The 14,095-nt window shown below is 40.7% G+C and overlaps 1 protein-coding gene across 1 annotated transcript in view; it reads left to right on the forward strand.

Annotated features, from left to right (window-relative positions):
• The window catches only part of LOC135556280 (BMP/retinoic acid-inducible neural-specific protein 3-like), a 109,179-nt gene that overhangs the window by 78,824 nt on the left and 16,260 nt on the right, over positions 1-14,095 (forward strand). Inside the window, exon 7 of the mRNA XM_064989354.1 lies at positions 563-785. Coding sequence (XP_064845426.1) covers positions 563-785 — 223 coding nt within the window. The remainder of the gene's footprint in view (positions 1-562; positions 786-14,095) is intronic.

The raw sequence follows: 14,095 nt of genomic DNA on the forward strand, positions 1-14,095 counted from the left end.
CTCCATATTAATGCCCATGATTTTGGAATGAAATTTTCAACAAGGAGAGTCCACATACTTATGGCCATGTAGTGTATTACAAAATGGCTAATCTGAGAACAAATGCCTATTGTAATCAGATAGAAATACACACCACTGTTAATTGTAAATATCACAGTCACTTATTAGATTAGGTTGGATTTATTCAATGGCTATTGATAGCTCTGAAAATATTTTGGTTAATTCCAGTTTTGCCCCTATTCACTCATTAAACCGGATACCCTGAAGCAAGGTAACATTTTCAGTTTCTGTTTGGCCTCCACACACAGAGATGAGCTTGATCTGCTAGGACATTTCATACACAAACCCACATTTAGTTCAGCCTCTCCCCATTTATCATATGTGTCAAATAGTATCTCTTCCAGTTTCCCCCACGGTGGCCCAGCAAACCAATTCCCATGTGCCATCTCCCTAAAGTGATCCGTTTGACTATGAGCCAAAAATTAACAGAATCATATAAAGTACTAAGCGGAGCAGAACTGCAATGGAGCATTAAACCTCTTCACACCTGTCTGCCTTGCAGAGGAGTTCCAGAACTTTGTACGGAGACTACCGACATTCTACGCCCTCAACACATCTGCCATCCAGTACTTCTGGAAAACGGAGCCTGCCGTCCATCAGCGCTACAGACAGCTAGATCTCAGCAGCAGACAGCTTATCGCCAAATCCAGACGGATCGTTGACAAACTCTTCACCCTCAGCAAGAGGTGTCGGACACAGCTGACAGTCATTGTGCTGAGAAAGAGGTGAGAACATGTTATGATAAATGGTAAACAGTCCCTGTGAGGAGTGAATGTTCAGTCATAATGTCTGTTCAGATGGACATACAGAAAGTACTGTAAGGAGATCTGAAAAAAATACAATCTATCATTGGGAAAGTATTTATTTTTAGTGCAATCAGTAGAAATGTGACAAATGGAGTTTCAAGGCCGTCGTAAGACATCATAGTAAAATAGGATGTATTGCAAAAGGAAATAGTAAAATGGTGGTGTACTGGGTGTTACATTCCCCAACAAGAAACAAAAAATAGTCACCCAACAGAAAAATGGAACTAACAAATGAGCCACTGACAACCAAAAGGAAACAGGTGAGGTTTTAAAAGGGGTTCTGAAAGGGAACCATGGGGGTGCTGGCCAAGCGAAATCGAGAAGCGTCTTAACACCCATCATGGATGCCCACTAGATTCCCTTAATTAATAGACAAATTAAAGGAAAATAAAAACCCCACAAACTTACGGTATGGTGTAAAAACAAACATGGAGCAAACCAAACAGGGGAGACACAAGCACTGGGCAAAAAGGGTCCATAATCAGGGGATATCTTTACATGGCACATTTTTGATATTCTAAAGAATACAGACCATTTCCAATGCATATTTTTGGATATGCACTATGTCCTGAGAATTTCAGAATCCAGATGTGCCTTTTAGACATGTATGCTATTGGGATTACTCTGAATATCACACATGGACATTTCCTATGGCTGGATATGGACTCATTCAATATCCTGAAATATGTGACAACCTATTTTCTCTCATGTTGACAAATACTGACGGTATACATTGCATATCTGTGTTTTCTCAGCACATTCAAGATATTAAACTATATTGATTCGAAATATGCTTCCCTTGGCTGTCCATATGCAAATGTTGATATGCTGAAAATAAAGAGGATTTCAGAGGCATTACTGAGTTTTCACCACATACTCAATAATTTGACAAATATTAAACCCATATTTTTCTTTAATGCACAAATCACTTTTGAATTCCTTCTGGATTTCTGTATATACTGACTGTAGGCCTACATAGTATATTTTCTCAGCACATACAATGCATAGGCTCTTCACTGAGGTCCATATCCGGATCTTGATATACATTTTGATATGCTCAATTAGGACAATTTCTGATGCTTATTTGAGTTTTGAGAATATGCTCAATAATTTGACAAATATTAAATCCATATAATTCTTTCAGACACAAGCTATACTTTTAAAGGCACCTGCAATTCGCAAGCTTAAAAGCGCTGCAACTGGTAGCCTAGCAACAACAATCACTTATTTTCAGAGTTCCCAACTGTAATTTTTGAATCTGGGTGCCACAAATGAGTGTGTAAATGATGTATGGTTGACAACTGGAGAAACACAGACTTGAGAAGCTGTTCAGAAAATACTTCAAAGAAGTTAATGCTAAATTGAGTAGCTAATTTGAGTTGTTTTATTTATCTTAGTAACTAGAATCAAGAATGTTGGTTTAGCCGGCAGTCAGTAGGGCTAGCAAGATTCATAGAGGAATAAAAGCTAATTGGTCATCTAGCTAGTAAAGAATTAGAGATTATATTTTACCCCCTATCAAGCCTCAAGGTGACAGCTAAAGTTTTAAAATGTTTAGGCATATTTTGTATTACTGGTTAATATAAGCTGTCTAGCTAACTAACTTAGCTAGCTAACTAGCTTAGCTATCTAACTAGCAACTTGGCTAGCTAGCTAGTTAGTTAGCTAACTAGCAACTTGGCTATCTAGCTAGTTAGTTAGCTAACTAGCAACATGCTAGCTAGCTAGCTAGTTAGTTAGCTAACTAGCAACTTGGCTAGCTATCTTGCTAGTTAGCTAACTAGCAACTTGGCTATCTAGCTAGTTAGTTAGCTAACTAGCAACTTGGCTATCTAGCGAGTTAGTTAGCTAACTAGCAACTTGGCTATCTAGCGAGTTAGTTAGCTAACTAGCAACTTGGCTATCTAGCTAGTTAGTTTTCTCATCATGAATGTAGCAGGTAGAGTAGCTAAATTATACAGTACCAGTCAAAAAGTTGACACCTACTCACTCCAGGGTTTATAGTGAATAGTGAAGACATCATAACTATGAAATAACACATTTGTTATCATGTAGTAACCAAAAAATTGTTAAACAAATCCAAATATATTTTATATTTGAGTTTCTTCAAAGTAGCAACCCTTTGCCTTGATGACAGCTTTGCACACTCTTGGCGTTCTCTCAACCAGCTTCATGAGGTGGTCATCTGGAATGCATTTAAATTAACAGGTGGACCTTGTTAAAAGTTAATTTGTGAAATTTCTTCCCTTAATGCCTTTGAGCCAGTTGTGTTGTGACAAGGTAAGATACCCTTATTTTGTAAAATACCAAGTCCATATTAAGGAAGGAACAGTTCAAATAAGCAAAGAGAAACGACAATCCATCATTACTTTACGATATGAAACATACGGAACATTTCAAGAACTTTGAAAGGTTCTACACCTGCATTGCTTACTGTTTAGGGTTTTAGGCTGGGATTCTGTACAGCACTTTGTGACATCAGCGGATGTTAGAAGGACTTTATGAATACATTTGATTTATTCTGACAGTGCAGTCACAAAAACCATCAAACATTATGATGAAACTAGCTCTCATGAGGACCACCACAGGAAAGGAAGTCGCAGAGTTACCTCTGCTGCAGAGGATAAATTCATTAGAATTAACTGCACCTCAGATTGCAGCCCAAATGAATGCTTCACAGAGTTCAAGTAACAGACACATCTCAACATCAACTGTTCAGAGGAGACTGCGTGAATCAGGCATTCATGGTCGATTGCTGCAAAGAAACCACTACTAAAGGACACAAAAAATAATAATGGACTTGCTAGGGCCAACAGACACAAGCAATATACATTAGATCCACAGATGATACAATCTCTATTGCACTCCACACTGCCCTTTCCCACCTGGACAAAAGGAACACCTATGTGAGAATGCTATTCATTGACTACAGCTCAGCGTTCAACACCATAGTACCCTCAAAGCTCATCAATAAGCTAAAGACCCTTGGACTAAACACCTCCCTCCGCAACTGGATCCTGGACTTCCTGATGGGCCGCCCCCAGGTGGTAAGGGTAGGTAACAACACATCCGCCACGCTGATCCTCAACACAGTGGCCCCTCAGTTGGGCAACAGTGTCACAACAGCCTGATCACCGACAACAACGAGACAGCCTATAGGTCAGAGAACTGGCCATGTGGTGCCAGGATAACAACTTCTCCCTCAACGTGATCAAGACAAAGGTGATTGTGGACTACAGGAAAAAAACAGGACCAAGCACACTCCCATTCTCATTGACGGCTGCATTGGAGCAGGTTGAGAGCTTCAAGTTTCTTGGTGTCCATATCACCAACAAACTAACATGATCCAAGCACACAAGACAGTTGTGAAGAGGGCACGACAAAACCTATTGCCCCTCCTCTCTTTTACACCACTGCTACTCTGTTACCATCTATGCGTAGTCACTCTACCTACATGTACATATTACCTCAACTAGCCAGTACCCCCGCACATTGACTCCATACCGCTACCCCTTTTATATAGTCTCGCTATTGTTATTTTAATGCTGCTCTTTAAATACTTGTTACTTGTATTTCTAATTCTTAGCTGGGGGGTTTTAAACTGCATGGTTGGTTAGGGGCTAGTAAGTAAGCATTTTACTGTACGGTCTACAGCAGTTGTATTCGGGGCATGTGACTAATACAATTTGATTTGATTTAAACTTCAAAATTCAAAAAGGCACTTGCACATCTGAGCAATCATTTTTGCAGGTGCATGGCAACAGATGAACAAGATGAAGGAAAAAGGAAACCGTGCACTGCTCTTGATACTATCAAGAGCAGTGTGCAGTTTCCTTTTTCCTTTGATTTGAATTAGACTGAAATCTGTCCTTTGGTCTGAGTCCAAATGTGAGATTTTTGGTTCCAACCGCCATGTCTTTGTGAAATGCAGAGCAGGTGAACTGATTATCTCTGTATGTGTGGTTCCCACCGTGATGCATGGTTCATGAGGTGTGATGATGTGGTGGTGCTTTGCTTGTGACACTGTTGGTGATATATTTAGAATTCAAGTTAAGGTTAACCAGAATGGCTACCACAGCATTCTGCAGCGATACGCCATCCCATCTGGTTTGCACTTAGTGGGACTATCATTTGTTTTCCAACAGGACAATGACCCAACACACACCCAGGCTGTGTAAGGGCTATTTGACCAAGAAGGAGAGTAATGGAGTGCTGCATCAGATGGCCTGGCCTCAACCCAATTGAGATGGTTTGGGATGAGTTGGACTGCGGAGTATAGGAAAAGAGGCCAACAAGTGCCCAGCATATGTGGGAACTCCTTCAAGACTGTTGGAAAAGTATTCCAGGTGAAGCTGGTTGAGAGAATAACAAGAGTGTGAAAGGTGTCAAGGCAAAATACTTTTGGTTACTACATGTTTCCATATGTGTTATTTCATAGTTTTGATGTCTTCACTATTATTCTAAAATGTAGAAAATAGTAAAGTAAAGAAAAGCCCTTGAATGAGTATTTGTCCAAACCTTTGATGTCTTTGCAAGCAAAAGGATCTTTCTTCCTGATCTGAAAATGGAAATATATTCTTCTGTTGCTGATTCCTCATTGTTCATGTTCACATTTCCCCAGCACTCAATGAGGTGGCTGACAGATACATATACACACACAACGACCTGGGTTCAAATACTATTTCAGATATTTCAATTACTTTTCAATACATTTGAAAACAAGTATTAAGATGAGCTTAATTTGAAAGAAAAGTAGTTGAATATTGGAATGTTTTTCAAAATACAATTTGTAAAGTATTGGCATGTGTTTACAATTACTTCAAATACATATCGTTGGAAATATTTTAAAGACAGTATTTTCAAATAAATATTCGGTATACACTACTGTTCAAAAGTTTGGGGTCATTTAGAAATGTCCTTGTTTTTGAAATAAGAGCTCATTTTTGGTCCATTAAAATAACATCAAATTGATGAGAAGTACAGTGTAGACATTGTTAATGTTGTAAATGACTATTGGAGCTAGAAACGTCTGATTTGTAATAGAATATCTACATAGGCGTACAGAGGCCCATTTTCAGCAACCATCACTCCTGAGTTACAATGGCACGTTGTGTTAGCTAATCCAAGTTTATCATTTTAAAATGCTAATTGTTCATTAAAAAAACTTTTACAATTATGTTAGCACAGCTGAAAACCGTTGTTCTGATTTTAAAGAAGCAATAAAACTGGCATTTAGACTAGTTGTGTATCTGGAGCATCAGCATTTGTGGGTTTAATTACAGGCTCAAAACAAATAACTTTATTCTGAAACTTGTCAGTCTACTCTTGTTCTGAGAAATGAAGGCTATTCCATGCGAGAAATTGCCAAGAAACTGAAGATCTCATACAACGCTGTGTACTACTCCCTTCACAGAACAGCGCAAAACTGTCTCTAACCAGAATAGAAAGAGTGGGAGGCCCCAGTACACAACTGATCAAGAAAACAAGTATATTAGAGTGTCTATTAGAGTGAGGAGGCAACTCCGGGATACTGGCCTTCTAAGCAGAGTTCATCTGCGTCTGTGTTCTTTTGACCATCTTAATCTTTTCTTTTTATTGGCCAGTTTGATATGGCTTTTCCTTTGCAACTCTGCCTAGAAGGCCAGCATCCCGGAGTCGCCTCTTCACTGTTGACATAAGAAAGAGACAAGTTTTGTTATGGTGGGGGGAAGCGGTGACTGGCTTTCAAAAGTTGGTTCTGTACAACGTGACCGGTCCGGAGTAGGCTACTAAGTGACTGAGATTGAAGAGCAGAATAATCCTAACATTGATTTATCAAGAACAGTCCCGTTGGTCTTGATAAGCAGCATGAAACTGTGCTGAAATACGCAGGTAGGCTATTGCTTCAAATCCTATTATAACAATTGAATGACTTTGGGTGTTCCAGTAAGCAACAATTTGTTGCTTTCATTTGTTGCTTTCACTCCAGCACAGAGAAGAGAAAGGAGCCTTAAATAATTAAAAAATAAAGCGGTTGAATTCACAAAAGCATTTGACAGTTTTTAATGTTGGCCATCAACCAAAAACACAGCATCTACCATGGTAAAAAAAAATATTTCAAAATGTATGTGTTTATTAGGCTACTGTGCAGTCTGACAAGTACACATAGCCTACAGTAAATACTGTAGTAAACATGGGAAAGTGCCTAATTCTTTACCTAAGGGAGAGCAGGCCAGACTTTCTCATTGACCTCAATAACTCATTAACTTGGTCTTTAATGCTTTTTCGGGTTGCATCAGTCATGGACAGAAACTTCTGAGACACAGTATTAATGATGAACACCCAAAGGTTCACTGGTAAGCCACAGTTGCTTCTGGATCCATCCTAGTTGGTATTCTGTGTCCTCTCGTATATCTCTTTGGTTACACATCCTTGGAATAGCGGAACAGCATAAATGTCTAGACAGCCTTTGCTGTGCCTGGTGAGCAGTTCATTAAGTTCTGCTGTCAGAAGAGCAACGGAAATGTTAGGGTAAACTGACTAGTCTCAACACTAGTGCGACTCATTTCGCCTACGGTAGACCTACAGTATATCTAAAATTATTTTTTAATCTCTACATGTAGGTCTCCTGATTTTAAACCCGATCAAACTTGTTTGGCATCAACTGAAAACATTAATCTGTAACTCTGCCAAGCCTACAAGCAAAGATGAACTGGTGATGGCCATCAAGATGTTTTAACTTGAGAAATTGACGATACAATAATGCAACAAATACATTGATCATCTCCGCAAGGTTTTACCGTGGTCATTGAGCTGGGGGGAAGTGCAACTAATTGGTAGTTGAAATATACATATACATTGCACGTTTGAGGGAATATCACACCGGGCTATTGAATTATAATTCTGTAAATAAATCAATGTATAAAGAGTCTATTGTCCTGCTAATAGCCCATCATGTAAACATTGTGCCACACCTGCTACAGTACACTCGTGGGAAAAAAACTGTTTGTAACATGTTTTCAAAATGCCTCCAGGTGTCCATCATTACTGTAAATAAAAACACAGCATCTAAAAAAAAATGCACATAATGCTTGTTTACATTCTTTATGGTTACAAATAACTGAACACACAACAGGAGCATTTTTTGTAACGGCAAATCTGGTATGTGAGAATATCTAAGGGGCTTTTAAATAATAATGCATGGTTAATTACAGTATAACAATAATAATCGTTGGATAACAGATCGGCTCTCGGGATCTCATTAAGAGGCGGCTTCTATCTTCAATATAATAATTCATTCAGAAGGTTAACCCTCCTGCTGTGTTCCGGTCGAATTGGCCGATTTACAAGTTCTCTCTGAAAAATGTAGTCCATTTAATCGGATTGTCATAATGTTCCATGACTTTGTCCACATAGGGCATCTGAACACACAAAATACATTTTGATGATTTTCATAAAATTTGGGGTGTTTTATTTAACTTTTATACACCTGTGGTGTTCCCGGTCAAAAATGACCGGTCATTAGAAATGGATGGGTGAGACTACAATTGGTGTATAAAATTTTGTTCAGGCACATGTCCATTCATCGGAAGGACACACTTCCTCTCCCAGACCCTCACATGCATGTTTGAGCAAACACACACACACTTCACTCCCCTTCTTGGCTTCCATGGCAACCCCCACGGGAACCTTTCCCCAATAGAACCTTTCCCCCACGGGAACCACACCTGTTGGCATCCCCTCCCAGATCATCACATGCATGTGTGTTTGAGCACATACATTCACACCTCACTCCCCTTCTTGGCTTCCATGGCAACTCCCACAGGAACCTTTCCCCAATATAATCTTTCCCCCACAGGAACCACACTTGTTGGCATTCTCACAAACAATCACAACATTGTTTCAATAATATATAGAACTTTTGTCACAGCTCTGGTATATAAAGCTTTTTTGAGGCCTTGCTCACAATTCATTCTATGGCAGCACAATAACCAAACGATATACTGTATGTGAGGCTCTTGATCATATATTTGGTGATGAGGAGAAAGGCCAGGAAACTGACAGTGAAGATGCATTAGAGGAGGAAGTGTCAGAAGTTGAAGACAACACAGAATATGATCCAGACCAAGAGACAACCAATGTGGAACAATCCAGTGATGAGGAAGAGGGCCCTGCTGAGGTTGTTACATTCCAGTCAAAGAATGGGAATTGGTCCTGGTCTTCATCCCTACCTGAGAGAAGAGGTCAGATGTCGGCTGAAAATGTGATCAGGGTGACTGACCCCAGGGCCAACGAGATACACCATATCCCGGGTTGATGACAATATCTAGTCAATATATATATATATATTTTTTTTTTATGAAATGGTTTCAAAACAAAAGTCCTTGTTAAACTTTGACACAAAGTAGTCTGATAAAGAGCACAATATGTTTAATCTGACTATTTGTCATATTCCATAAATTGTGCTTTTTTTACTCAAAACGAGTTATATGAGCTCAAGTCAATGAGGCCTGCAGCCCATAAATACCAAATACAAGTTCAAAACTTGTAACGTACACAAGAACTTCAGTTGATAAACATTTCTAAAACAACATTAGGTGATATGTATTATGGATTTATAATCAGCTATAATGGAGCGGTCATTTAGGACTGGGAACACAGAATTAATTAACATGAAACGAACCCAACAGGAGGGTTAAACCCATAGGTTTTAAGCCTGCAGTAGGTTATAATAAGTGGAAAATTGCGTGTCAATTCATAAAGCCTGTGCCATGGAATCGGTACATCGAAAAGCTCTTCCCAACTATGTTGCAATCTATATGGCACAGATGTCAATGTTTTGTTTCTTAAATGAAGCTGCTATATTGTTATTTATCACAATTCACTTAAAAAAATGTATTTTAATGCAGGGCCGACAGACAAGTTCCTTTTTTCTGAAACCAACTTTGTATGGCTTGTTTAAAAAGTAATATTGGAGATATTAATAAAGGGAAAAAGGCTATTGAACATTTTAAATAAATAAATCATTTTCAATAAAGCCAGTTTGTTATTTAGAATTATTTATTTCTGTTTTTAGAGGGAGAGAAACCAAAAGCCCACCGTGCCTATTTCAAAAATCTTCAGTCCACATGTCAAGTGACATTGCCTCATTGTATTTACCCAAGTTTGCTCAACTCCATGACCACCAACAGTTTTTGTTGTTGCCTGATGCAGGACTCTGGTGCCAGAGGAGAGACTGACTCATAACGTCTCCATTAAATGCCACAGATTAGAATACCGATAGAACAGCATCGTGAGTAGTGTGGTGCAATGACAGAATGCCACCATCTACCACTAACGGTTGTGGCATAAGCTCGTAACAACAGAAAGAACCAATGTACTAATTCAGGGGTTTTTCTTTGTTTTACTATTTTCTACATTGTAGAATAGTGAAGACATCAAAATACATATGTGACCGACCTGCTCAAATCGGTCTTCTGTAGCAAAATTAGAAATTTAGTTTTTTACATTGGATAAAAGTAGAGACTCAGAGCTACACAATGGTATATCATACACTGCAATTGTATGGGAAAAATATCTTGCTTTAGAAGTTGATAAACTTGTAAACTCACTTTTGAATGTACTAACAATAGCAGTCAAGCACCCAAGCTAGCTACTTCCAGACATCTAAGTGAGGGAGAACAGCTCAATGAACATTACTCGCCGTAGCAGAGCTGGTTAGGCTGTTATATTTTCCAGAGCATTGGTGACTGCAACTGTGCTATCAGATTGTCCATTCGTAAATTCAGAGCGTTTCGTGTTCAGAGCGAACACCGGACGTCCTGGCAGATGAGTAGGGTTGAGCCGCACTGTCTGACATCACAACGGCAGTCAAGCACCCAAGCTAACTGGCTAATGTTGGATAGCTTGCTAGCTACTTGAAGACACAATGAGAAAACACCCCACTCGCCCTAGCAGAACTGGTTATGCTGTTTTCATGTTATCGTTGGTGACTAACTCTTGTCACGAACTGGCTCGAAGTTCGTAACAAAAGGGTGACAGCGTAGAGATAAGGAATAAAATATATTTGTTAACTAAAGTAAACTATTAAATACAATTAACAATGATGTGTGTAGTCAGTAATTCGTAGAGTAAGTGAGTGTATGCGTGCATAAATGTGATAATGAGGGGTGTTGAAAGGTGCCAAAGTAATCAACCAAAACGGCCACAAAAGTGCCACAACCAAAATCTATCCGTGTCTGCATTGAGAGAGTCTCCCGAATGGGGAAGCGGTGTATTTATCCCGGGACACACCCGAGTCCAAGTGTGTCCCAATTCGCTGACGACCCTCCCGGCTCCGCCCACTGACATCCTATTAAGGAAAACAAGAGCAAAGAGAAAGTCAGCAGACAGAGTGGGAGGGTCATCATCCCCCCATAAAACCAGGGACCAACAAGGACCCCGGAACACCATACCAGTCACACTAACAAAATACTACCCTGTATCCTAATAGAAGACCCCCCCTGCATCCCAAATGACCCAGCCTGCATCCTAAATCCACGAGGGGGGGGGTACGTGTTCACACATCCACTTTCCCCAGCCAACCTCATCCTCCCCAGACCTCAGCAACCTTTGCACACAGGAAGCAACCTTTAAGAGGAAAGAAGAAAATGAGACCAGAAGGGAACAGACAGAAGTGATAGAACAGGACAATACCAAACAAAATAACTGGTCAGTCACATGGACATTCAGGAACAGGGCGCACGAGAGCGCGTCAGCAACAACATTATCAGTCCCATCCGGTTTACTGACCAAGATACATGGAGGAGCCCAACTGGAGAAAGGAGGCTCTGGTATATCACTCTTCAGCATGTACCTGGCCTCAACATACAGACAACTCAGTTTCTCTGAAGAAACTATATAGAACCAAATGGGCTCAGCATCTCCAACGTCAATATCGTGTTCTATTAAGTTTGTACATGTAGGTGTATCAGCAAACAAATGAGGAAATCTCAGAATCAGACCGACCATCTCTTCCCGCCCATCAACAGGTAGATAAGCGAGAAGGCTGTCTAAAATATCCAGCGTCTCTGAATTTTTCAATCTACTCTGCAGTATGCAATCATCGGGACCAGGAACATATTCCTCCCCATGCACGGACCTGGCATGACAAGAACCCTGCGAAATAACGGTATCGGCCAAAAGAACAGGTTTTACCATCCTCTGTAGACTCCCACTGTTCGGCCTCAGGAACGTGCATAATATGGTTTTAACAGATTTACATGGCACAGATGGTGTGCTTTTCTCCGTTCTGGAGTGGCAACTAGATAGTTTTGCTTAGTGCACACAACCGTATATGGACCTTGAAACTTTGCTTGAAAAGGAGAACCAACAATTGACAGCAGAGCAAGAACCTGGTCACCTGGACTAAAGTGACGAGGCTCAGTTCGCCAATCAAATATGCCCTTCATCCTTTCCTGTGAAGATATCTTCTCTTTAGCCATTTCACCAATGGCGTACAGGCGTCACCGGAAATCACACACATAAGATAACAGGGACTGAGGTGGCTCCGGAGACTTCCAGTCATCCTGGAGAACAGATTTGTCTAGCGCTTGATAGGCGCTAGACAAATTGTTTTTAATATGGAGCTGTTGAAGAACCTGGCCAAACAGATGAGGTGAAATTAGATTCTTGATCACTCTGAATGACCATAGGGATTCCAAACAGTGAGATCAACTGAGTCAAAACTTTTAGCACATACTTAGTGGTGATAGACCGGAAAGGATAGGCAGAAGGAAACCTAGTGGTCTAACACATCACAGAGAACAGGTAACTAATACCCTTTGTAGAACGAGGCAGAGAACCAACACAGTCAATAATCAGATACTCAAAGGTTGGCTGAGTACAGGAAAAGGAAACAGTGGTACCGACTTAATAGCTTGATTAGGTTTACCAAATAATTGAAAGGTGTGACCAGTTAATGAACTCAGAAATGTCCCTCTTTAACCTAGGCCAACAGAAATGTCTTAATATGCCATTGTCAGGCTTCCTCCCACCCATATGTCCAGCAACGTTGTTGTGGGAAGTTGTCAACACCAACTCACAAAGCTTAACTGGTACAACAACCTGACTAATAGCCTCCCCCACAAAGCAATTACCATGAGACACTGTCTTCCTCATCAGGACATCCACTTAGAGAAAATAGCCATGGGCGACATCTCCCAACTGTTCCACAGGCACAATTATGTCACGCAACTCGTCTAATGTGGGGTCAGCCCATTGCTCTGGGGTACAGATAATGGGATAACAGGGAAGGTAGTGACAGATTTCTTTGCCATTCTCGTTAGCCGCCGTAGTGACTAGGTTGCCATGGCTCAGAATGCGTCACTGCACACGCAGAGATCACATCTGAGAAAACTGTGCCACTCTCATCAGGAATCCCTACAAATGACGGCTTAGCGGACACCCCTAGAGATGGGAACACGACAGGCAGACAGGCTCACCAGCCAAGTTACTCCCAAGGATAACGTCGATACCCTCAATAGGCAACGATGAACGCACCCCTACAACAACCTCACCTGTCACCAGTCCACAATCCAACATCAGTTTATGCAATGGAACTGACAGTATTCAAACCTATTCCCTTAATTAGAACACTACTCCCCGAATCAGGCTCAGCAAAGAAGGGTAACAGACTCAAATGATTCAGAGGCACCTGTGTCTCTCAGGATCTTCACTGGCACTAGGTCCTTACTCCCTAACATAGACACAAACCATCCGTAATGAAAGGTAAATAGTCTGGATCAATATGGACCTTCACATGCCCCTCGGCACGAGACAATGTGTCAGGAGTAAACTGATGTGGAACAGGTGCTACTAACACCGTAGGCTTAGATTAAACATAAGCGCAAGTACTGCATTTACCCCTAGCGCTGAGAACCAGACATTCATTTTCCCCAATGACCTGAACCTTGACAGTGACACTCTTGACCAAAGTCAGCTTTACCACGGAAGTCAGGCTCAACCCGAGTTGAATGAAACTTTGTCCGTGAACCAGAGTGTCTCGGTGAGCCAGGCCCAAATCTCTCTAAACACCTCCACTCACTCCGAATACTGGGCTCTGCAAAGACACTTGAGTCAAAACATACTCGTCTGCCAAAACCGCAGCATCAGCAACAGTCTTTACTTTTTGTTCGTTAATGTATGTGGCTACATGATCAGTGATTTTGTCCTTAAATTGCTCTAGCATAATCCAATCACACAGCCCTTGG

The sequence above is a fragment of the Oncorhynchus masou genome, chromosome 15, assembly GCF_036934945.1.
Source record: "Oncorhynchus masou masou isolate Uvic2021 chromosome 15, UVic_Omas_1.1, whole genome shotgun sequence".
Taxonomy (NCBI): domain Eukaryota; kingdom Metazoa; phylum Chordata; class Actinopteri; order Salmoniformes; family Salmonidae; genus Oncorhynchus; species Oncorhynchus masou.